At 50.1% G+C, this 25,005-nt stretch overlaps 9 protein-coding genes across 9 annotated transcripts; 6 read left to right on the top strand and 3 right to left on the bottom strand.

The window, feature by feature from the left end:
• Positions 1–444: 444 nt before the first annotated feature.
• On the top strand, positions 445–3,515 carry PMZ80_002777 (uncharacterized protein; the record flags this gene model as incomplete). The annotated part of the gene is made up of 3 exons (XM_064871209.1): positions 445–497; positions 545–654; positions 703–3,515. 3 exons carry the CDS (start codon positions 445–447, stop codon positions 3,513–3,515), a joined length of 2,976 nt encoding a protein of 991 aa, XP_064733662.1.
• A 1,789-nt stretch (positions 3,516–5,304) lies between these two features.
• On the bottom strand, positions 5,305–6,762 carry PMZ80_002776 (uncharacterized protein; the record flags this gene model as incomplete). The annotated part of the gene is made up of 1 exon (XM_064871208.1): positions 5,305–6,762. One exon carries the CDS (start codon positions 6,760–6,762, stop codon positions 5,305–5,307), a length of 1,458 nt encoding a protein of 485 aa, XP_064733661.1.
• Positions 6,763–8,454: 1,692 nt separating this feature from the next.
• PMZ80_002775 (uncharacterized protein) lies at positions 8,455–9,376 on the bottom strand (the record flags this gene model as incomplete). Its single annotated transcript, XM_064871207.1, has 2 exons — positions 8,455–9,092; positions 9,145–9,376. The coding sequence occupies 2 exons, from the start codon at positions 9,374–9,376 to the stop codon at positions 8,455–8,457; spliced, it is 870 nt and encodes a 289-aa protein (XP_064733660.1).
• Positions 9,377–10,677: 1,301 nt separating this feature from the next.
• Positions 10,678–11,789, bottom strand: vps66 (Lysophosphatidic acid:oleoyl-CoA acyltransferase 1; the record flags this gene model as incomplete). The annotated part of the gene is made up of 3 exons (XM_064871206.1): positions 10,678–11,413; positions 11,465–11,702; positions 11,759–11,789. The coding sequence occupies 3 exons, from the start codon at positions 11,787–11,789 to the stop codon at positions 10,678–10,680; spliced, it is 1,005 nt and encodes a 334-aa protein (XP_064733659.1).
• Positions 11,790–13,526: 1,737 nt separating this feature from the next.
• PMZ80_002773 (uncharacterized protein) lies at positions 13,527–17,140 on the top strand (the record flags this gene model as incomplete). The annotated part of the gene is made up of 3 exons (XM_064871205.1): positions 13,527–13,617; positions 13,670–15,441; positions 16,112–17,140. 3 exons carry the CDS (start codon positions 13,527–13,529, stop codon positions 17,138–17,140), a joined length of 2,892 nt encoding a protein of 963 aa, XP_064733658.1.
• A 357-nt stretch (positions 17,141–17,497) lies between these two features.
• Positions 17,498–18,694, top strand: PMZ80_002772 (uncharacterized protein; the record flags this gene model as incomplete). The annotated part of the gene is made up of 1 exon (XM_064871204.1): positions 17,498–18,694. One exon carries the CDS (start codon positions 17,498–17,500, stop codon positions 18,692–18,694), a length of 1,197 nt encoding a protein of 398 aa, XP_064733657.1.
• Positions 18,695–19,730: 1,036 nt separating this feature from the next.
• On the top strand, positions 19,731–20,414 carry PMZ80_002771 (uncharacterized protein; the record flags this gene model as incomplete). Its single annotated transcript, XM_064871203.1, has 1 exon — positions 19,731–20,414. One exon carries the CDS (start codon positions 19,731–19,733, stop codon positions 20,412–20,414), a length of 684 nt encoding a protein of 227 aa, XP_064733656.1.
• Positions 20,415–20,963: 549 nt separating this feature from the next.
• On the top strand, positions 20,964–22,097 carry PMZ80_002770 (uncharacterized protein; the record flags this gene model as incomplete). Its single annotated transcript, XM_064871202.1, has 1 exon — positions 20,964–22,097. The coding sequence occupies one exon, from the start codon at positions 20,964–20,966 to the stop codon at positions 22,095–22,097; it is 1,134 nt and encodes a 377-aa protein (XP_064733655.1).
• A 1,202-nt stretch (positions 22,098–23,299) lies between these two features.
• FCY21 (Purine-cytosine permease fcy21) lies at positions 23,300–24,865 on the top strand (the record flags this gene model as incomplete). The annotated part of the gene is made up of 1 exon (XM_064871201.1): positions 23,300–24,865. One exon carries the CDS (start codon positions 23,300–23,302, stop codon positions 24,863–24,865), a length of 1,566 nt encoding a protein of 521 aa, XP_064733654.1.
• Positions 24,866–25,005: the final 140 nt, after the last annotated feature.

Below are 25,005 nucleotides of genomic sequence, written 5' to 3'. Positions count from 1 at the left end.
ACAGAAAATACAAAGATCTATGCTAGCAACGACGTTGATGATCTCATCAGTGGAGGAAAAGTCCTTCCCACATCTACTCGTAAGAAACGGCTAGTACCTGGCGATCGTCTAAAATGGATTGCCTGAGCACCTTCCGCACGTGACATGAATTTTGTCCGCCGACTGCCCGTGCAGTGCTGGAAGTGACATGAATACCATAGAGTAGTCCACGTATTCATCAAGAAGTGCAGCAGTCGCAAACAACGAATATTTATTCCAATCGCCTTACCGCAGTCGTTCCTTTCCTACTCTACAATGAGCATCCCGCTTTGAAGCAGAGCACGAATTGGTGGCATTGTAGTTCTGCCTTCTCCAATTGTTTCAGCCAGAGAATCGACCTCGTCTGCATACTATCGAATACACCACATTAAACATACGCGCCAGCAGTTGTTGGCAACTTAAAAGATGGCTCAACAAGCCCCTCTGGGACCTGGCAGCGCGCTCTATGAGCTTGCAATGTATGACAATACATTCAATCTCAGCAGCACATGTTAACAGTGACCAGGAGCGCCGACCTCAGCAAAGTCCCAGAGAAACTAGTCTGCAAGAACTGTAGCCACTTTCTGCTGAATGCCTTCAAGGCAGTCTGTTGCGATGGTTCTCTGTGCGAAAACTGTATGGTCCTATTCCTACTCTGCCTGAGCGAAACTGACCATGAGGCAGGCAACACTACAGCAGCTGGCAGTGCATGCCCTCTTTGCAAACACGAACCTCTCCTTAGCAATCCTAGCAAAGCCCTCCGTGGCACTGCACGAAACTACCTAAAGTCTGCCTTGGCCAATGCTGAGAAATCCACTGAGCCGACACCGAGCGTACCACCCACTGAATCCCAAGAGAAAATACAAAATCAAGCTCCAGAAACGCCAGCAGAGAATGGCGCGAATGGCACATCTGCAATGGAAGAGCAGGTTAAAGAAAACATTGAGACTGCACAAGCGAACGAAGAGTCAGCTGAGCCGTCTACTGAGGTCGTACAGTCTATCGAGGTAAGGCTATCTCTCCAGAAGCACGATCGCAGCCGTGCTAATGAGACCCAGGAACCCACAGAGACCTCAAGACGAGATACGTTGGGCTCGGCGTCAGGCAATGAACCTGACGACGAAGACATCGAAATCAACGTTGGTCCAGACTACGACCTTTCCCAAGTGCCTGACCCGAAGCAGTTCGCGCTTGAGGACGAGCAGCAATTACCTCAAGAACAGCAATACCACCACGAGCAGCCAAGGAAGAATTCTACAAAACCACAGAAGCAGGACCAGAGTTCGAATAACTCGTTCAACTATGATAACAACAATAGCATGCCGCCCGAGGCTCAGATGAACCAGATGCAACAAGCGTGGCAACAAGCCAATGGTCCGGATGCTGGTACTATGCCCAACATGAGTACGTTTATGGCCCTATATTGTGACCTTGTTATGTTCTTTTCTGACCCACCTCCTTCAGTGAATGCCAACCCTGCTATGTTCGCGCAAATGCAGATGAATTTCAACAGCTTTCAGCAAATGATGCAAATGAACCCAGCGATGATGAACATGATGGGACCAGGCATGCAGAACTTCATGCAGAACATGGGAATGCCGCCTATGGGTTTCAATGGCAACCAAGGTTGGGCCGGAAATATGATGCCTTTTGGCAATCAAAATTTCAATCCTGTCATGAATAATGGTGCTAGCTTCAATCAAGGCCAGTACAATCAGAACAACTTTGCAAATGGTAATTTTCGTAACGATAGGCAAGGTTCATTTACTCGCGGTCGTGGCGGCCGCAAAGGTCGTGGCCGTGGTGGGTACTATCAGCAGCAGGACCAGTATCAAGGCTACCAAAACAACAACAACAACAATTACAACATGCCCTATCAGAACCAGTATGGCCAAGGGCCGAATTACTTACAAAACCAATACGACCACCAAGCCCAGGACGCTTACCCTACTAACAATGATAAAGAGATTGATCAACATGCAGATGATGATGACTTTGCACCAGGAGGTCAAGATGAGGTCCAGGAGGCCCTTGGCGAATCCTACAAGAAGAAAGAGTCCGAGCAACCTGAAGAGGCGAAGGCACAAGACGAGGCAGCTGAGGAAATCAAGCAGGAAAGTGATCAAGAACCGTCGACTACGATCGAGCAACGACCCATGGTTGAATCACCGAAGCAGGAATTGAAGGAAGAATATATCCCAGAAGCATATCGGGAAGACCTTGACACTGCGCCTTCCGTACCTTTTAGTGCTCCATTAGGTCCATCCGCCAAGGATGTCCCTTTCCGTGCTCGAGGTCATGGTAGATTTCCATCTAGAGGTCGAGGATCGTACCAAGGTTCGAATGGATATCCTCCTCGATCACCCGCAAGACCAGTATCTCAACAGCAGAATGTCCCACCAAGTACAAACCAAATGCCTGGGGTTGTAGGTGCACCGACCGGACCTAGAGCGATGCGAGAAAAGGATGCACCTGCTCCCAAAGCTCCATCACGAGCTGAGAGCGACGTTGGCTTGAAAATCAGAGGCACTGCCAACAAACCTAGAGAAGACCTTCCAAGAAGTGCCACACCACGAAGTATGCACGATGACTACGACGATCGAGATAGAGACTCGTCTCGTCGGCACTCGAAATACGACAGAAAGGAAAGCACACGCTACAACAATCAGACAGATGGATATGGCGCTGAATCAGAACGGGAACGTAGACGAAGAAAGTCCAGACGAGAGGATGATTACGACTACGACCACGAAATGCAAGATGCAGAGTACTCCCATTCAAGATCTGACTCACAAGACCGAGACACATCTCGCCGCAACGGTCACTCTAAACGAGACAAGGACAAGCCTAGAGATAAGTACTCTAGCAGCACGTCCAAGCACAAGCCATCACGACGCCACGAAGACGAATACTACGACGATGACGCCACCAATGACTACGGCGAAGATACCACTAGCCGCTCGAGGACGTCCAAGAAATCAACCAGACACGAGGAGAAAGACGAACGCCGAGACCGAGACTACGAACGAGCAGAAAAAGATAAGCATCGCAAACGATCACGGCATGACCGCGACAGAGATGATGGGTATGAAGATGCAGATGAAGAGGAGTCTAGAAGACGTTCTCGGAAACACAAGAAAGAACACGTCTCGTCTAGCCGCAAAGACCGAGATCGTGAAAGAGACCGAGAAAGAGATAGGGATGAGACAGATATCGGGATGCGCATTACGGGCCGGTCACATACCTCGCATCGCTCTGATGTTGCGACGCCTACGAAGCCGGCTGCGGATAAGGATCCTCATACGCTGGAGCGCGAGGCGAGGAACAGAGAGAGGATGTTGAAAGAGCAGCAACGACGTGAGAATGCGGCAAAGGGCTCGACGACGCTTAGTGGGGGGAGGAAGATGGCGGTCAAGTATGAGGATGAGCTTGATGGGTCGTTATCGTCGGGCAGGTTGAAGGGGGATGGGTATAGTAAGAGGAGTCATCGGAGGTAGGATCTCAGCGACAGCAGTGAGAACAATAGCAACAGTGACAGCTACAGCAGTGGTGCTAGACCTAGTCGTGGTTCGTCCTATTCACCTGCACTTCGACGCGCCAGGCGAAGAAGCAAAAACCTTGGCCCGGAAGCAAGGCGGAGAAGGAATCGAAAGAAGCGGGAACGACGTGAGTTTCGAAAAGCCCTCGAGCAGCAAGAACAAGCAGATGAGATGCTTCGGTGTCACTGGGCGGTAAAGCTCAATCATCTCGGACATTGCTGTAGCCGCTTTGCTCACCCGCACGTCTGAGCAGAACATCACAGGGCAGTTGCGTGTTCAGATGGCGTCACAAATCAAGTCGCTATACGGTGCTGGCTCGGTGTCAGGTTGATCGTATCACCCACAGTTCGATGAGCACAAAGACGGCGAGATGAGCCCAAAGCATGTCCCAGGAGCGGCGTGCAGATGCGCAAAGAAGCTTGTCGTGAGGTCGCCGGACCTAAACTCAACACGACACAACACAATACAGCTCGAGCGATACCATGAAAGCAGATTCGATGCGGAGTATACTCGCGGCAATCATCATCGAATGATGTCTACACATCCACTTTGATGTCGCGCTATATCTTTAGATCAGATGTTCATGTTCAAACATCTGATACTGGAGCAGTGCCAACGTGCGTCCAGGACGAGCAGGTCAACATACTGTACTATACCACACCATATGAACAGGTACGGAAAGGCATCATTCGCTGCGATAACCGGTGTCATACTCTCTGGTGCGTGGCGCGCATCCATGTATGTGCGGGACCGGGGATACATGGCAGACCCATCTGCATATCTATGACCATGTCCACATTCATTCTCGTCCTTGAACAGACAGGGCAAGACATGATAGTACTCAATAAAATAAGAATCAAAACTACATTGTGTTTAATGTGTTCCTGATATTCTGTTGTCCCACCGTGCATCGTACCACTTCCAATGCCACTATACTACTTGCTCACCAAGCGTCCCTCCTGCCAGCAAGAAACCCGAATTGGTTCTTCAAGACTGTTAAAGGCTATGTAAGATTAGTAAGCTTGAGGTGATCTCGAGGTAAGACCAACACCTAACCCACACAGCGCCTTACAAAACAAAAGAAGTTCGTTCATCTCTTCGCATGAGAAGCACAGCGCGTTCGTGCACACTCACGTATTCCCCTGTCGATAGTCAATCAGGTCTGTACGTGGAGTACCTAGACGGGTATCGACGAGCACTACAGTACATCTAGCAAGAGAGCGGATGTGCGTGGGTGGGAGTAACCGGGTGGCTACGGTAGATTGTCTGCTTGGATGGGGGGAAGGTGTGCCTGCCTGGCCTACTCCAGAGAAGCTAGAAGGGTTAATGAAGACAGCTGAGATGGTAGAACGATCTGGGGAGCAAACGAGCTCATAGCTTAAGTGAGGAGCACCCGGGATGAGCTATGCCTGGGACGCGGCGAAATTGGCCAGTATTAACAAGGAGGGCTACACCATGGTCTATAGCAGAGGTGTGAGATGGGTAGACAGTAACGGGAGATGAAACACTGAACATAATTGTTGTGCAAATGTATGCAACTGATAAAATTCTGTCTATATTGATATACTATATACACACGAGACACTACACCTATCTGTCTTCTTTCCTGCATCGCTATGCTGGGCTGCGCTCTGCTGTATACTATAGTTAGCTGAGTATGATATGCTTGACTGTGTTTATAGACTCATTGTCTTGGTCTTGATACTGGTTCTGTGCTGTTGCCCAATTGCTCGCTCAACGCCACGCTCTAGTTGTAGACAGTCCAGCAGTAGGAGAAGAAGCACTGCTGCTTCGATTGCTTGTGTTCTTGTTCGGGTGATGAGTTACCCCAGTTACCCCATTGGTTGTTATCGTCGTTGGAAGACGGCTTCGTGCTTGTGGGAGCTGCGGAAGTAGTTGTGCTCTTGCTAGTGGTCTGAACGGGCTTCGTAGTTGTAGGAGCTGCGGAAGTGGTTGTGCTTTTGGTGGTCGTCTGAGCGGGCTTGGTTGTGGTGGAGAAAGTGGTTGGTGCTGCTGACTTTGTGGTGGTCGAGGTCGTCGTCGTCGTTTTGCCCTTGTCGTTATCGTCCTCGTTATCGTTATTTCCATTTCCATTTCCATTTCCATTGCCATTGCCGTTGTTATCAGCTGGCTTCGTGGTAGTTGGTGCAGCTGGAGGTGTTATGCTTGATGTTTTTGTCACGACTGTGCTGGTTGTGGCTGGGGTTGTTGCTGGGGTTGTTGCTGATGAAGTTGTGCTAACCTTGCTCGAGCTGGATGAGGTGCTGGCAGAAGAGCTAGCAGAAGAGCTAGCAGATGTTGTTGGCACAATGCTGCTAGTTGTCGACTTGGTCGTGCTAGATGAAGTGCTAGCGGAGGAGCTGGCGGAGGAGCTGGCCGATGTGGTCGGCACGGCTGAGCTAGTCGAGCTTGTAGTATTCTCCGTGGTAAAATGAGATGAGCTAGACGAGGTGCTAGCGGAAGTGCTGGCTGAGGTAGTGCTGCTGACGAAGCTGCTCGTGGTTGACGAAGCTGACGAGCTGGGCGTCGTCGTTGGTATAATCACTGTGTCAGTTGTTGTGGTCGATCCGGCGGAACTGGTCGTAGTTACATCCGATGTGCTGGAAGTGGTAGGGAGTGTCGTGGATGTGACTGATGTAGTGGAAGACGCACATCCACCCTTGTAGGCGTTTGATCCAGCGATGACGACGTGGAAGTCAGAGCAATATTGACCATCGTTGGTAGCATCACTTGGGACAAGATCCTCAGACCAGAATGAGCACTTAATACGGGTGGTAGAAGCTGGGTTGGTGCAGTTCGCGCCTGGGTCTATAGTAGGGTTGCGCTCGTAGTAGATGTTGAAGGATGTGCATCCTGACCAGAAGCCGCAGCACTGGGAAGCGCAATAGCCGACATCGTAGGATGTGATCTCTTCGACGCCGAGATATCCCCCTGTAGTACTGGCTGCCTGCTTATCTTGGTAAACAAGGCCCCATCCGGTCGGTGTGTTAGCTGATGTGGCAGCATTGGAGTAGGCCGGGTTTGCAATGAAAGCATCAGCAGTGTCCGGGCTGGTGACAGGGCCACTGCCTAGAGGCTGAGGAGCGCAATCGCCCTCTGTTCCGAAAGCATGTCGCTTGTTGAAAGACTGGCCGGGCAACGCTCGAGCGTTGACTGAGGCGGCAGCAAGGGCGAGAACGCCGTAAAGGATCGTCGAGGTATGCATCGTGAGAATGAGTGGCTAGGTGTTGAACCTGATAAAGAGTGACTGACTCGTCTAAAGAGTGGCTGAACAAGATGCTGATGAACAGAGAGAACGGTGCAAGGAAGGAGCTTACCTGGTATTATGTACTCGTGCAGAGTGCTTGCACAACTCTGGACAGGAGACCGCGTACCAACCATTTTAGTGTGGACCTAGCCATGGACTGATTAATAATGGGTTCGAGTCTAGCAACAGTCTTCGAGCTGGACACAGCCTTGGCCCCAACAGATCCAGCCAGGAGGTCTTCGTCCGTCGAAGGTCGTCCGCTGAGCTATGCCCGCCAAAGACTGCATCCGGAAGCCAGAGGAGGCCAGAGGAAGCCAACAATGCTCGGACCACTGCGCCGAGGGAAGCCTTTACCGCCACTGCTAGAGAACAAACTTTATTCAGCCGAGACGAGCATCTCATTGAGGGCATTACGCGAGCGTGTGGATCGATACTGCTTCTGCTTCATGCGGATGGTGCGAGACATGGAGTGGGCAAGACTGTCTGGCCCAGCTTCTTGCAATGTCGTTGTTGTTGCTGCACGAGAGTATTCAGACGGAGTCTTGGAAAACCGTGCTACTCCTATTGTTGGGTCGACGTTGGCGCAGGTTCCCAGAGCACTATCGACATTCGATGGTGGATCAAGATGTCATGCGCAAGCGCGTGCCGTCCAGATCTCGCCAATCTGGCGCGAGCATCTTAGTCAAAGCAATTTCGTACAGATGTGACACTTTAGGATGAGAGGAGATGCTTTAAGACTGGTTCAGCAGGTGTGAAAGTTTCTGCAAGGTCCAATCGAGACTAGCGGCAAGGCGTCAGCATCCCTGTCTCTGCAGCATTTATTCTCCGCGCGCTATGATCGAAGCATGATTTGGGACTTTGTGTCAACAATGCGGAACAGGGAGAGCAAAAGGAGCTGCATGAAGTACAGCAGGAGATGAAAAGTGCCGTGCTCAGTAGAGCAGTCCAGGTCTGCTCGGGCTCGAAGTTCAGCTCGGATGTACAAGAGAAATGTCATTGGGTTGTAGGCTATTGAAGAGGTTATTTCGGTAGCCGGGCGCACAAAGGCATGATCCGCATGTTGATAGTCGAGTAGTAGGCACGATCTCCTGCTCGAGTGCCTTCCGGTACAGTATCCCTCAGTCCATCGTGGCTGCTGTCAGGTGGAATGCGATGCATGACCCTAATGGATGGACTGCTTCGGCCAAAATTGCATCCATGGTTGGGGCTCATCGATTGCATGAGATGTCTCATGCTGCAATTCGGTGCAGAAGTGGCTCATAAAGGAGCCAGCAAGGACATGATTTGGGAGGTGGATATCAGAGTCCACGCGATCGCAGCCACGTTTCTGATGCTCCATCAAGCTAAAGTCAGAGGATCTGAAACTGCAAAACTTCGGCAAGCAGCAAATGCGGGCCTGATGTACGTATATCAACTGAGCAGTTGTCCTGATCGTTTACTATACATACAGTGGCCGATGGCCGACGGAGAATCCCAGGTGGATGATTTACTGCAAAAACAAGTGGTCCCAATTCCACTCATTGTTATCGGTTTCATACGTGACTACGAAAATCTAGACAAATAGGAGAAGTTTCTCTTCGATACTGAGGAACCAAAACAATGCTCTTTGCGTGTCAACTGACCAGGTCCGAGCGCTGGGACCTTTTCATTTCATAGCGCAACAGCGGCACCTACAACTGCGAGCACACCTATCAAGACTGTCACCAGTATCCTGCCTTTGCCAATCTCGACTGCTGCTGCTGCACCCTTCTGGAAGGTCACAGTTCCGTTCTCGTTTTTGCTGCCAGTATAGGTGATCGTTGGAGCAGTCGTTGCGGTCATGCTTGGTGTACCTGTCCCATTCATGGCTCCTGTGGCAGTCACCGAGGCTGCGGTGTCCGTCACATAGGAGGTCAGATTATACGCAAGTTCCGAGCCTGAGCTTACAGCAGAGCTCAGAGCAGCGCCTGCTGATGGAGATGATGTGATGCCTGCGGCAGCAGTGTCTGTTGCAGACGCGGAAATGGCGGAGGAGATCTCGTTGCCGATTGAAGACGCAGTGGCGAGTGGGTCCGTGGTGACATTGGTCATGTTGGCGTCATCACGGATTGCTGGAAGTCTATATTTGCCTCGTCGCTTGAGCTCGCCGGGTGCAAACGATGTAACGGCAGCTGATGCGGAACTGGTATCCGTAGAGTTGCAGTTGACTTGCCACGAACCGATCTTGGCTTTAGTCGCAGCGACACATTTTCCGGAGGCTGGTACTGAACCGACGAGGCTGGAGCAGCCATAGTCTTCATATGCAAGCACTTTCTCGGTCAGTGATCTTTGGTTGGCGATATATGAGCAGACCTGACTTACCAACACAGCTTGAATCAATGCCATCGATTAACTTCATAGCCATTGTGCCAGCCGGAGTCTGGTGGCATATCTTGTCATCGGCCACTGACTGTGATGAGGTGTATCGGTCGATGAAGAAATCTGGGCTCTGAGCATCGCAGAAGACACTGCGATAGTATTCGAAAGATGTTGCACTGACAAGCGCTGGGGCCAGTAGCAGGCAAGCGAGACCAATTTTCATGTTGAATGCCATTTTTGTTGTGATGTAGCAGTCAAGATGGCAGCATGCAGATGAGCATCGGTCATGTCGAAGAAGTACATTATTACATTGCTGTGCAGTGTTGCGTCCGGTGGTCGAACAATGAAAGCTGCATCTGCTGTCATGGGTGGTCAGTGCGCATTTGTGAACAAAGACATTGCGAAAACGGTTCCGCTGCGACCAAGAAGAAAGTCGCGCGTAGACAACAGAGACCTCGATGATACAGTAATGAGGTGATGGTTGAGCTGCCCATTGTCCTGCAATCTGCTTGTTTCATCGCAACGTGGATCGAGAGAAGGACTTCGAATTGCATCAGTGCATCCACTGGCTTCAAGATACCTCTACTTGCTTTGCTCAGCTGATATTTCTCGCTGTGCTTGCAGACTGTTTCTCCAAATTGATGTTTGTAGTAAGGCTGACCAGGTGTGTTCCCTGTTGGCTGTCGGGATGAGATGGTTCGCTCAAGTACTTGCCGTTGTATAGAGGTGAATTGGAGAGATGTGGGAGTGGTTAGAGAACGTGATAAATATAAGATCCACCTGAATCACCTGATTCGAGACTTCCCTCTACCTCCAATGCAATGTGTCTAAGAAACACTTCACTGGAAAACAATGCTTGATCCTTTGCTTGAGAAATGGTTCCACAACTCTTATCATCTTGTTCCTATACTGGCACGGAACAAGAGCCAATGCCACTTCGGCGAGATGCTTGAAGCGTAGGGCTAGGTCTATCATATAGCTTGTATTTCCCTAAGCATACCGAATCCCTTCGCATAGGACCAGTCTCAATCATTTTCAGGTGATTGAAGCGCCGGGCACAGGTGCAATGCACACGACCCTGAGTAATCGTGAATAGAACGCTAGGTCGAGACATGAAAGTTGTGCATGGTATGTCCGACATCGACATTGTCAAGGTTGCGTTGGGAGATACCGCCCGGCACCGTGGTGCTGACTGCCTAGTGCGAATACATGCTCATGCTCCTTTTGTTTGTCAGCGCTGTCTGAGGACTCCAAGCTGCTCGTATGGCCATTGAACATGAGATGTCAACGGTTCCGATTCGTGTAGGAACCATTAATCTTGCTTCAGGAGGGCGCCGACGGTCGGAGCCACCATATGGGTGCTCGGCGCATGACGAGAAGAACCCGGCACGTCGAGGTTCGCATGGAGCGGCGGCTGCTCAGGCCATCGAAAAAGCCAATCGCCTCTGAACGATACAGGCAAGGGGAATGGGGGCTAGAACGTCAGATCGCTGGATCGCGTTGATGCTTCATCGCCTCCCATATAGCGCGTCATTTTTATTTTCGCTTCTGTTTGGCACTTTTTGTCCACATGGCTATGAAGTCTTGTTTCTCCTTGACTCCCAAACCGACGCGCTTGACTCTACCCAGTCTCGCAAGTGCTTCTGCGATTTTATCCAGGAAGGCTCTTTCTTCCTGGTTCATCCCGTTTTCTTCGTCACTGCCAACCAGAGTTTCTGCCTCACTTGAAACGTCTGTGGTGTCAATTGCAGTAGTCCTAGAAGTGCCCTGCATGTTTGCAGGATTGTAGACATACTCAGCTATCCTGGTCCTGATGCAGTGAGTAGGCTTGCTGCATAGGTTCCAAAGGAACGTAAAGTAGGTATGGGGTATGGGCGTAGTAATGTCAGGGGAGGTGTATCTCAAGCTGACAGGGTATACCTTCGTCTTCGATGATGCTGAAAGAAGGCTCGGGCTGAAAGGCAATATAGCTCGACCATTGCTCGTTGTGCATTCTGGAAAGACCACGACATATCTCTTTGGGCTTTGTGCTGTCAGGGTCTGCAAGTCTAGCATCTCTGCACCTTCTGGAGGAGTAGTCTGTGGATGGAAGAAGCTCCGTGAGACTGCTTCGAGCAACCCTACTCGCCGGACCTGACGAGTCGTAGGATAAGAAGCTGTGAAAATAGGATCGAATATAGCCGCAAGATACAGAGGGTCTATGGCAGAGGTGCTAGAGGCAGCTATAATGGAGCCAGCTTGTGGAAATCGGTCCTTCTGAGAATTAACAGTCCTATACACTCATTAGCCTCTCTTCTTTCTGCGCTGTGTGTGATGTAGCCACCCTCTGCGCACTCCGTCAATCTGGAGGTCAATCCACCATATGCCCGGCACGCCCAGTATCGACCATAGCGAAGCCTTCTTGCCAATGGCCCCAATCGGAAGCCATTGTAGAAAGAAGAAATATGTCAAGCTGAACGCAAGGAGGAACGGTATTCGGATCAGGAAGAGGAAGATGTGGAACGGAAGGTAAACACCAGCTGGCTCGGGTGGTATGGGCAGGAAGGGTGCAATTCCAGATCCTTCATCCAGTCAGCTTAGCAGTTCAGGTAAACGCATTTCGTATTTAAGCACCCACCACGGTCGCGGTAGGCTGAGAACTTCTCCATCTTGCTCAATCCTTGTCTTGCAGATGCCAGGAACACTACTAGGTGAACGCAGCAGGGTCTGCGCGTGTCCTTGCTATTTTGATTTGTCTGACCGCTGTAGGATGGTCATCTTCTTACCGGGTAGACACACAAAGCAGCAAACGTGGATACACGAGTGCGGAGGGGTTATAGCATTAAGATATTGCCTTTGAGTCCTTCGGTACCTGAAGAATGTCAAGCGTCACATGTCACAAATAAATCAATCTCCGCTGCAAATGACGGCTTGGACATGTGCAGTGCTTGGCAGAGTCGGAAGGTACGGTGCATAGTACCGCTGGGTGTTCGGACTACGACGCCATGTATAGCATGGAGAGAACCTCGGGAAATGTTTGATTTCGGGGTTCCCTATTTGTATGAGATGTTACTGCCCGGAGGTGACGAACTCAGGATGCGTGAACTTTGAGTCTTGGAATGCCAGTAATGCTGAACCCAGGGACTCCTCGATGCATTCGTCCTTACTCTTTCAATGTTTGAAATTCCATAGACGAACAGTATAAGTAGAAGCTACACGTGTACCTGGAACGAACAAACAATAGATTATTGGTGCTCACGTCGACCTCGGTTGGGAAGAGACGTTGATGTGTCCAACTCCAAGGCAAGGGCAGCTAGCCCGAGGACCTCACAGAAGCCCGACTGCCTCGATGTCCATCACACGAACTGCGGACTATTCCCACCAACCCTTCCGGTGTTGTTGATGTCTGCAAGCTGAGTTCGTGGCCTGGTTGTCTAAGACATTTCGACACATTAGACAGGTTTCAGAGTCGATATCGACTCTTTCTTGACTCTTTTCTTGACTCTATCCCAGTTACCTGATCAGGTAACTCATACTGTTAGTAAGCACTGCTCGATGAGGATAGAAGTGCCTAGACACTTATGGAGAGCCTGTATGCTGCGAGGATAGAGAGCCCACATTCCTTTTTAGGGAGTCAAGATCATCTTGACTTAGTCGAGATGATCTCGACTTCGTTGTACGAACTACTTGAACAGGTAATTGACTCAGTTACGCGATAAGGCAAGTACTACTAGATCGAGGAGTCAAGATGAAGTCGATATCGACTCTGAAACCTGTCTATTAGGAGTGGAAGTCGAGATTCCTAACGCACCTGGCTGCCAAGCGGTTGATGCTGACTGCACAGGGTTTGTTAGCCTAAAGATAACGCTCTAGGCGCCCGGGAGCACAAAGCTGAGCTGCTGATAGGTCATGACCTGAATAAGCAGCTGCGTGGCATGCCAATCAGGCACGCCACTATGAAGCTAAAAGTCGAAACGGAGCGCGAGATGTACTTGTGAGACCCTCCCATTCAAGGGCGCACAGCTCAGAGAATCGTGCAGACGTACGCACTACAACATGTATAGGTCGCACATCCATGTGTATAGCGGCAACCACAGTCGCAGTATCTGACACAGCATCGTAAACAAATCTCATACGGAGCATAACGGTCTAGAGAAGAACTCGAGTGTGCTGCAGGTTGCAGATCTCGAACACGAGGTGGGCAGGGCAAGTCCGTCGGAGTGCAACCCTGCACTTGCTGCACGTCCCGTTCTCACCATTCCATATCGCAGCATCGTGTACTTCGCTTCCTTCTCGATGAATCGGCTTTCCGGTAGTAAGCTCAAGAGCTTCTGGTTGTAATCAATCTTCCTCTGGCATTCTTTGCCAATTACATTCGCTTCGTCGATTTCCCTTCTACCATAACCATGGCATCTGATGTCCGGCCGCGGCATCCCTTACTACTAAGCATCTGGATATGCCTGTTAGCATCGCTTGCGAGGGCCTTCTATGTGCCAGGTAAGTCCTCCAGATCGCATGTATCGGACATGGCATTGACAGCGGCGATCAGGATACTCGATAAAAAGTTACAAGCAAGACGAAAACATCCCCCTACTAGTGAACAAAATCTACTCGGACAACACTCAGCTGCAATACGCCTATTTCGATCTGCCCTTTGTCTGCCCACCAACAGGTAGCAAGCACCATGATTCGAGCTGGGCTAGCGGTCAGAGCTTGTCCCTTAATCTAGGCGAGGTCCTCCGTGGCGATCGTATCAAGAATTCAGACTTCGAAATCAATATGGGTCAAGATGTGGAATGTGCGTACCTCTGCGATAGAATTGTGAATGGACACGATATCGAATGGGCTCAACAGCTCATAGAGGACGGCTATGTGACCGAATGGATCCTAGACAATCTGCCTGGCGCAACCTCTTTCGTTACAGTGGATAGAGAACGCAAGTACTACGCTGCTGGCTTCAAGCTTGGATACAAAGACTACGATACGACGACCGGAAAACCTACATACTACCTGAACAACCACTACACTATGGTCGTAAGATGGCGCAAAGCACCCGGGTCTGCCGGCGACAATGGTGGCAGAGTTGTGACTGGTTTTGAAGTATACACCAAGAGTGTCGACCGAGGACAGCGCAACGAGACTGGATGTCCCAGTGATTTGGACGAAAGGCCGAATCCTCTACCTCTTTACATTGCACCGAATACGACGGATCTGTCCGAGCAGTATCCCGATTCCTCTTACATACCACAGGCGAAGATTGATTTGGATCAGGTTTTCATGAATATTCCATATACGTATTCTGTCTATTTCAGGGAAGAGAAAGAAATCGAGTGGGCAAATAGATGGGATCTGTACTTCAATGATCAAGCAGAGAGTAACACCACACACTGGCTGGCAATAGTCAACTCCATCATCATTTCGAGCATTCTCGGGGTTGTATGCATGATCATCTGGGTTCGCACGACTAGCAGAGACACCAAAGGAAGGGGTGATGGCCTACTTGAAGAAGCCACACTACGACCCAAAAGAAGAAGTGAGAAGAAGACGAACGGGTTGCTCGAAAAGGAGGGCCAGGACCTCATGGACGATGATTTGTCGGACGATGAAGCGCTTGAGGACCTTTCTGGCTGGAAGATGCTGCACGCGGACGTTTTTCGACCCCCGGCTCTTGCTGGACTCCTTGCACCACTAGTAGGCTCTGGCTTCCAGCTTGTCTGCATGATAGGAGGACTGTTATCACTCAGCTGTCTGGGAGTGCTGAACCCCAGCTGGAGAGGCGGCTTCATCACGGTCGGCGTTTTCATTTTCTTCTTCGCTGGCGGCGTCTCTGGCTACCTCTCAGCCCGGCTCTACAAAACATTTGGAGGCCAAAACTACCGCAAGAACACCCTGTTAACAGCACTTCTGTTCCCAGGACTGCTTTTCTCGCTGGTGTTCTTCCTCAACCTCTTCACATGGGCACAAGCCTCGAGTACGGCAATTCCATACACCACATTGCTGGTTCTTGCCTTCCTTTGGCTTCTGATCCAGCTTCCTCTGGTCCACCTCGGCAGTCACTACGGCTTCTACCGATCGAAAGGGTACAGTCACCCAACTCGGACCTCTACGACCCCTCGCCATATCCCATTTGACAACACAACCTGGTATTCGCGAAACCGACTCCTCCTTTCGGTCCTCGCGGGACTCGTACCCTTCGCAGTCCTCTTTATCGAACTCATTTTCGTCTTCAAATCAGTCTACCTAGACAAATCGTCATACTATTACGTCTTCGGGTTCCTCAGCATAATTACTCTACTTCTCGCAATCACAATTGGCGAGACTGTAATAATTTGTTTATACGTACAACTGTGCGCAGAAAATTACCACTGGTGGTGGACGTCCTTTTTAACTGGTGGCAGCTCAGCTGTCTGGATATTTGTGTACTTGAATTGGTACTACTGGACGAAACTGCATATTGATGGGTTTGTGTCCACTTTGTTGTTCTTCAGCTATGGAGTATTGGCGTGTCTGGTGTATGGGCTGGCTACAGGCACAATCGGCTTCTTGGTAGGATACACGTTTGTGAGAAGGATATATGGCGGGGTCAAGGTCGATTAGATGAGATGATCAGCACGGCACAGCTGCTGGGATGACAGGCTAGAGAATAAGAGAAATTCAGAACAACGGCCACATTGGCGCAATAATACGCGATATGAAGTTGTTTCGCTTGAGGGCAGCGGCGTCCGTTCTTTGAGTGTTGCATTTCTGCGCAAGCACGTTGATAAGATGTACGGTCGTTTTGAGCCTTGAGCACAAATGAGCATGGCATATGTCAGTAGCCAAGGGATATTACACGTGTTGACGCGTAGAATACGCGCTTCAACGCGTTCGATGACAACCACTTACGCCATTCTTGGGAACTCCGGATACGACCCCAGGTTCCAACAACAGCACCCTTCTTGTCCCAATCCATCAAATCAAGAATCGACTCACAATGGCTACAATGGCACAGTTCATATCTGACGCGCGCCCACACATCCTCTGGGCAGATATGTACCACACAACAGGCACAAAGAAAACCGCAAAGTGCATCCTCTGTAGGAAGAAGATCCCACCTTCTAAAGCCACACTAACACACACAACGAATGGCTGCAGCAGCACCATCTGTGAAGCATGCTTCGGCGACTTTCAAATTCGAGAGCGTGACGCCAACCGCGCATTCGCGTGTCCGTACTGCGAGTTGACATATAAGCTCCGTCCAACGTTTGGGCCACCTATGCCACCTCAGATGATCATGGATCAAAACCTCCAGTACACAAACTGGATGTTGAAAAAGATCGTGGTCTACAACAATGATCTGCGGCTCAATAAGACGAGATTACCAGGTGACGACGATTACGTGGACGACGATCTCATGCGTCGGAACCGGCGGGGTATTTGGGATTTGGCGGCTGCGTTGCAGACTGCTATCATGGCTCACAACGAGCGGATGGATAGAGAGGAAGGTAAGGGATGCATCTACTCGCGGTGTCCGCCGTCTTGGTTTGGCTTGCCGACTGAAGCTTTGAAGGATGTGGAGGAGACTCAGCTTGAGAGGCTGAGTGAGGAGACTACACCTTATATGATCCTCAGCAAGAACTCGATGGACATTCTGGAAGACTGTCCAGAGTGGTTGATAGAGGAGCAGATTGAGAGGGGTGTCAGACTTTATCATGACTGGCTTTGCGAATATGATTATGCAGTTGAAGCTGCAAGAGAAAAGGGGAGTCCATTGTCGTGGAATGACGATGAAGGCGAGCATGACGAATACTACAGTACATTTGAGTGGGCTGATAACATTGAAGGGTTTATGGATAGCAAACTTGAAGGGCGGCGATTAACGGGCAGTAGGCATAGAGCGGAATGGTTCACAATGGAGTCGAGTATCAGAGCGGCGATCTCGAGGGAGATTGTCAATGAGTTTCTGATAAAGGACTATGTTGGGTGGGACATGCCGAATCGGGCATCTGAGCAGACTCAGAGGATGGCAGGAGCTGCATGAGATGAGATCCTGCTTGGTCTGATGATTTCACAGCGGAAGAATGATTGCCAGCAATCAGAAACATGAGCGCAAGGAAACATCTCTGAGTCCGAGGCATGGCAAAGCGACTACGTTGGATCTAATGATTAACAGTCCCGTGCCTCGCTCTGCGGCTTGTGCCTTGTATAGGATCAGACATCCTGCAGCGCACCGACGCTTGGACCGTGCGAAAGTTCAATAAGTGCTGCCTGCGGACTTGGCGGTGAAGCTTGTCAGCCAAGGCATTCATGCTCCACCGAGTCATCTCGCCAAATTCCGGACAGCACCACGACTCACCAATTTGATCCCACCTGTTACACACCACAGAATCATAGGACTATGGCAGTCTCGGGTCTCATCGATCTGCCTGCAGAACTCCTCAGCCATATCCTAGAAGAAGTCGGTGGCAGAGAGCTGAGGCGTGGCAATGGTTCCGCTAGGCTCTGTGTCTGCCAGAAGTGGTACAAAGCAGCTCAGCCTGTCTACCTATCTGGCTTGGAGGTTGGAGACATCAACATCTACAGACACAATATCAGTAAGCTGAGGACTGCTTATGGCTACTCTGGACTTCGACCCCTCATGCATAAGAATACGAGAAAGTTGCGGGTGAGACTAGTCGGGAATTACCGGGAAAAAGACAGCGCTCAAGCTGATTATTACGGTCATTACTCTGACGATGAGACTGACCACGATGTCGACGTCGTTGACAACAAGATCGAGAATATATCTCTTGAGAAGAGGCGAGATAAAGTACTGTCACGCCATCTAGATGCACTCTTTACAGACTTAAATAACTTCTCAGTCCTGGAAACTTTGGCTTTCGAAGCTAGCCCTCAATCTACGCGTCAGCGCCCGGAGGGTCCTCGATGGAGTTATATCCAGCAATCCACAATGTCGAATTTGCTGAGGAATGTTCCTTTAACATGGAACCTGAAGAACTTCACCTTGGATATGTGTGGTGTCAAAGATGACTTCGAAGGGCTGGACAGCTCCGTGCACCTCTGCAAAATGATAGCGATCGTGCTCCCGCGCATCAAGAATGTGAGGCTGAGGATGCCCCGATTGTGTCCAGCAGTGTTGCAGGTCGGAGCGATACGCCCAGATGAGATAAAATTGAAGTCCTTGATCATCAAGCTTCATCTCCCAGTATTAGGCCGTCGCGGCTTTCCAATCACAACGCCTTGTGCCCAGTGGCATGGAGAGCTATCGCTGATCGTGCTTCTCGCGCGCACTGCACGTTCTTTCCTCCAGAAGCTAGGGCAGATGCGCGGTGATGCAGCTGACACGAGTTCGAAGCATGGCATGGATCTGTGCCGCATATCTTATAATCGGGACACCGAAGGTCTGATTCGGACGCTAGACTGTCTCATAATGCAGCACGTTTGGCTTGGTAGAACTCCTCACACCATGGAAGACTGTGGAAAGTCATGGTGGTTCGAAGTCACGAAAGGAGATCGGTTCGCTAAAGAGCGAGTATTCAGATACGATGTCCCCAGAGCTGAGAAGGAGATGCGAGCATCGATGCCGGATATTTAGTTGCTGGTGAGACCGTGATATTGCGGAGCACTGCACCTGCCTATATACAGTGACTGTCATAAGTTTGAATCTAGACCTTTTTCGAGGGTACTAAAACCTAAATTTTATAGCTACCTCCTGTACTACAGCTATACTAAGTATATATATCTATATCATAAGGTCTTGTTTACACTTTATTATATTTTTAGTTTAATAAGCCTAAGAATAAGTATAGAATTTAGAAAATTCGTCTTTTCCTATAATTACTATAAATACTTTATTAGATAAAAGACCTAGCGTTTTTCCTCTTTATACTAGTAGTTAAATATATAAAATATAATATAGCGTACTTAGAATCTCTTAATTAAATTTAGTTAGGTAGGGCCTAAAGTCTAAAATTTAGTATTCTAAAATTTTCGTCTTTAAGCTTAATTTAGTACCTACTATTAAAGTATACTTATACTTTTTCTTCTTTATATATACGTACTAGCTACTTAACTTTAGTCTTAGCTATTTAGAATTCTAATATTCCTTCTTATTAATAGGGTCGATACTAGAAAGTCGACTTTACTAGATTTTAGCGCCTTATATCTACTTTTCTACTCGATATATATAAGAAAGTTCGCCTAGTATAAGTTATATACAGTAATAAACTACGCTTTTAGTCCTTAGGTAGCTTAGGTTTATACCTAAATAAAGAATTTACCACGCCTACGAAAGTTGCTACTTTGGCCCTGAACTGACACTTGGATTTAAACTTATGACGTAGTACTGTAGGTATGTGGAACATGACAGCGGTTGTTACTTGATTGAGACTAGCGCCACAGAGGACTTTCTATTGACTCTTTCACGTTGATTACATTTATACTTACGCCTCACCTCAGCTCGAAGTCAGTCCGCCATTTCCATTGGTAAAAGCATCATGACCTCCTCGAAACCTATAATCTTCTACGACATCGCCTCGAATCAACCTTTACGAACCTTTGCCCCAAACCCATGGAAAACTCGCTATGCACTCAACTTCAAAGGCTTGTCGTACCAGACCAAATGAATTGACATGCCGGACATCGCCTCGGTCCGTGAGAAATTGGGTGTAGCGGCCAATCGTACACTTCCAGATGGCACACCGTATCACACTCTACCCGCAATGCAAGATCCGTCGACGGAGAAAGTCATTGGTGACTCCTTCGAGATCGCCTTGTATCTCGACAGAACATATACCGACTCCCCGAGACTAGTTCACCCCGGCACGACAGGCCTCACAGCCGCGTTCAACGCGCAAGTCGACGGACTGTTTACCAAATACGTTGCACTCGCGGATCAAATGCCCCATGACGCCCGCGTAGCAGAGAAAGTCAACGACATGATCGCCAAGCGATTCGGCGCAACTGCATACGAGGACTTCAAGTTGAGCGGAGAAGCTCGAGAGAAAATGTTCGTTCAGTTCGAGAATGCACTGGGTGAGTTTGTAAAAGCATACTATCACGTTGGTGGCACAACAGATTATTTCTGGTCGGAGACCGGAACTGCGGTCGCGCAGGCGCAGAATAGGGGCAGAGAAGAGAGTGGACCGTATCTGGAAGGGGACGAGTTGATGTATGCCGATTTAATTGTCGGAGCATGGTTGGCTATGTTAGAGGCGAGTATGAAGCCAGAAGATTGGCAGAGAGTGAGAACGTGGCAGGATGGATTCTGGGCCAGACTTCATGATGCGTTGGCGCCGCTGAGGGAAATCAAATGAGGACAAGGCCTGGGCAGTACGGGGAACGATGAGAGAAGCTGTGAGTACTGCGCCAGGGACACACCCCTTAGTACTGAAGCGACAGTTCGGCATCTTACCCGATCGGGTCACGCCAAGCTATGATAGTGTTGGCCTAGGCATCTCTCGGAATTTTTGCTTCATAAGTTGTAGACTATACACAATTGTGAGACCGAGCAACGTTGAGTTGCAGTAGCCCAACGTGCGTCGCGCGTAGCACAAAGTTGTGCCTCGTTTCAGGCTGCCGTACGTTAGATGTAATGTGTCAGTCGCGACCGAACCGACGCAGCTGATCCGGTTGATGTAGCCACGGCGACCCCTTACTTCCTCCCATTCAATGCTTCTAATTACGCGTTTAGGATCAGGCTCGTCCAAATAATCTGGTGCTAGGCTGTCACATTCACAAGTTCTTCTTTCCTTTCTGACGCTCTTATTGACAGCGCAGCCAAATAAAGTCTGTCTTAACCAGACTGCATGTACAACATATCTCATGCTTCGACTCCACTGATCACAGAGCTTCTCCGACGCGATATGTCTTCAGAGTCGTGGACGTGCAAATTCCAGCTGCAGCAGGGCTCCCAAGAAGGGTCTGCGCTCGTGCGCCTCCCAGCAGAAGTCAGAAACCAGATACTGAACCAGCTTTTACTGAGCGATAAACCATTGAGCCATCTTCCTGCTGAACCGAAAGATGATGAGCATCGAAAGATCTCAAAGACGTACGACGACGATGCTAAACTCTCACCGAACTACAGCTTCTCTCCGGCTGTACTGGCGACGTGTCAAACCTTGCACCAGCAAGGCTCTGCGATACTCTACGGCGAGAATGAATTGACAATCACTGTGGTTGTTCGCCCAGAAATTGGGAGATCCGACGCCTGCTACATCTTTGATGGCTCCGTACCGATACAAGGAGACTGGGACGCCTTCGCTTCGGATTTCGACTTCTTTGTGCATGGCAGGATTTTCAGGCTTCGATGCCCTGATCAGAAGTTCACCAGGTTATCGTCTCGGCGCCAAGCAATTAAGCGTTTCCAGCGCCTCCGAGTGGTAGTGGAGGCTCGAAAGTCAGGCTACATCGATGATTACGAGTACAGCTCTAACTTTCGACTCTGGTTCATGTCGAATGCTTCTTTGTACTTGCGAATTCTTGTATCCGGCAAAGATGTAGTGCTAGTCCCTATCGCTGCACGGCCACTTCCTGAGCCGCGGAAGCCTTGGAAGCTAGATGATCTGTTCATGTACCGTTGGTGGAGGTGTAAATCATTAGTAATCCAAAGAGCAGGCCTGGATCAAGAAGTCGCAAAGCACATCGAGGATGTTGTCACAGCATCGGACCCAGCAAACTGGAAAGACCTCGTTATTCGCTTTCTCGAACTGGACAGTCACATACGTTCGATAGATACCGAGACGCCGCTGCCGATCTGCCGCCATGAGGAAGTCTGTGGTATCATGCACCGCCTCGCCCAAGCAGCTGTGCGTTACGATGACGAGGCTTTCGAGGATCTACAGCACTCTCTCGTGAAGGCAATTCGAATAGCGCACCTAATATGGGTAGATGCACAGCAAAGGATGATCGCATCGAACACAGCCATTGTCGACGACCACCTTGATCACATTATAGTCAACCACCGCGATGACGAAGAGTCATTATACAGAACTTGTTAAAGGACTTCGCTGTAAGGCGAAACGCTAAATGCAAGTGGTCTGGCTTGACTAGCTACCAACCAGTCATCTACGCAGCTAGACTAGCAGCGGGTCTTCTCATTGAGCAGTCTTGCTGCAACGGTAGCCCTTATTTTGGAGTGAAACGGCTCGTCTTATTCCGTAGGAGTGTTTGACTGTAGTCGACTGCTTCGAGTTGAAGCCTTTTCGTCTTAGTCGTGGTCTCACAGTGAATTGCTACGTCGAGCACATCATGTTGAAACTTGAATACAGCAGCCTGACATGCGAAGTTAGTGACTGGCACATCAGGGTATCATATGACCTTCGCAAGTGGAGGGGGCTGGTCTGCTGTGTGTCCAGCAAAATCCGGCGCACCAAATCCGGTTTCTTGTCTCTTGTGTGGCATCTGTACAGATCAGCAACATCTAGGATCGCTGTCATCTACGATAGAATGGTCCATGCTGTTTGCGCTATACTTCGCAGCAATGCAAGCTCATGTCTGCGAGCTCGGAGCATACCATCCCAGCACCACATTGCACCAGCAGCCCCGCTTATCTTTCAAGCCTATCAAGCTTTCGCGATGCCGGTTCCGACAAAGCTTAGACGGCACCCACCGCGCGCGTCCACCCAATGGATTGGGCAGCCATTCTGAGATGGCACTTCCCGAACAAAAGCCTCATGCACAAATGGGTGTGTTCACGTGGTAAGGGTCCGCTACAGCCCACATTTCGTGCAGCGAACTTGTTTCGAGAAGCAAGCGACAGCTGCATCAGCCTGATCGGGCATGCTGGCCCGAGACCACTTGCCTCCCAACGTGAACCCAGCTCAAACCTCAAGCTTTCTGGTTGGCTGAGCACATTTCCTTATCAACGCACTATCTAGCCCTTCATGGACCCTCGCACACTCGATCCCAATTTGCGTCTTCGCTATCTGCAGCTAACTTGGAGATACGCAGCTAAGTAAAATGGCTGTCGACATGTCCAGAACACCAAGCTTCATATACAGTAGTGCTAAACCCTCCCTCCAGGTGTTTCTCGGTGTTCTTGTGTGATATCTCGTCGGTCTTTGAAATCACTGGATCTCTGAACCATTTCTCTGGTCGATTGATTGTGTCACCAGATTGCGCTACTACCAAGGTCAACGGCACACGACAAGTCTCGGAACAGGTCAGGCTCAGCAACAGAGGACGAAATCCTATGACCACCATGGCGGACATCGAAAAGACGGCCTACGAGAAACATGACTTTCACGATATCTCCGACTCCCCCCCTTACCGACATGGCACCATACTTCCACCGGACGACTCCGGTGCCGTACATGGCGAATCCTTCACAGCCGGAAATTCATTCTACGCCAAGTTCCAGCGTCTTGCAGCTAGATTCCGCGTCGAACTGCGTGGCATCGAGCGCGTGCCCACAGATGAACGAACAGACAAACATGTCTGGAAAGTTGGCACGATGTGGTGCGCAGCCAACATGGTCGTCTCGTCCCTGGCAATCGGCGTCCTTGCAGTTCCAGTCTTCTACCTAGGCTTCGTCGACGCTCTCCTCACAATCTTCTTCATCAACTGCCTCGGCGCCATGCCCGTGGCCTTTTTCTCAACCTTCGGTCCGCGCTTCGGCCTCCGTCAAATGGTCCTATCCCGCTTCTGGTTCGGCTACTACGGCGTCAAGCTCATCGCCCTCTTTAACTGTCTCGCCTGTCTAGGCTGGTCATCCGTCAACGTGATCGTCGGGTCCCAGCTCCTCCATGCCGTCAATCCAGCAATGCCAGGCTGGGCCGGAATCATCGTCATCGCAGCCGGCACATTCATCATCACCTGCTTCGGGTACAAGGTAGTCCACTACTACGAGATGATCTCCTGGGTGCCCTGCCTCATCATCTTCCTCATCATCCTCGGCGTCTTCGCCCACACCGGCGACTTCTCCAACCTCCCCATGGGCCGCGGCGAAGTCGAAGCCGGGTCAATCCTCTCCTTCGCCGCATCAGTATTCGGCTTCGCGACGGGCTGGACGAGCTACGCCAGCGACTACACCTGCTATCAACCCGTCAATACCTCCCGTACCAAGATCTTCATCTGGGTCTACGGCGCCCTCATCCTAACCTTAACATTCACCGAAGCCCTCGGCCTCGCAATCGCGACTGCAACGGTAAACAACCCCGCTTACGCAGCCGCCTACGCCGACAACGCGATCGGCGGGTTATTAGCAGAAGTGTTAATCCCGCACCTCGGCACGTTCGGCAAGTTCTGCCTGGTGATTGTTGCCCTGAGTATCATTGGAAACAACTGTCCGAATATCTACAGTATCTCCTTCTCCGTCCAGATCCTAACACACTACGCGCAATACATTCCACGATTCGTCTGGACGTTCGTGGCCACGCTCATTTACTGCGCGATCGCGATACCAGGATACAGCCACTTCGAGTCCGTACTGGAGAATTTCATGCTAGTGATTGCGTACTGGCTCGCCATATACGAGGCCATTTCGCTGCCCGAGCACTTCATTTTCCGCGGCGGGTTCTCTGGGTATGCGCCTGAGACGTATGACCAGCCTGCTAAGCTTCCGCCGAGTTTTGCGGCGTTGTTTGCGTTTTGCTGTGGGATTGCGGGGGCGGTGGTGGGGATGGCGCAGGTGTGGTGGTTGGGACCGATTGGGGGGTTGATTGGGGGTGAGTTTGGGGGTGATGTTGGGTTTGAGTTGGCGTTTGGATTTGCATTTGTGAGTTATTGTTGTGCGAGATATTTTGAGAAGAGGTATTTTGGGAGGTAAGGGTGTGTGTGTATGGCGAGTGAGATTGTTAGAGGAAACAGATTTCATTGCTGACTGATAAGGTATCTATTTTCATCAAGATGAGATGGTGTTGCTTGGCATTTCGTGTCCGGGAAAGTGCTATGCAGGAATTATCGGCC

Source organism: Knufia obscura (assembly GCF_036327395.1).
Source record: "Knufia obscura strain CCFEE 5817 isolate CBS 148926 chromosome Unknown scaffold_2, whole genome shotgun sequence".
In the NCBI taxonomy this organism is placed as follows: Eukaryota; Fungi; Ascomycota; class Eurotiomycetes; order Chaetothyriales; family Trichomeriaceae; genus Knufia; species Knufia obscura.
This window is presented reverse-complemented; position numbering and strand designations above follow the sequence as displayed.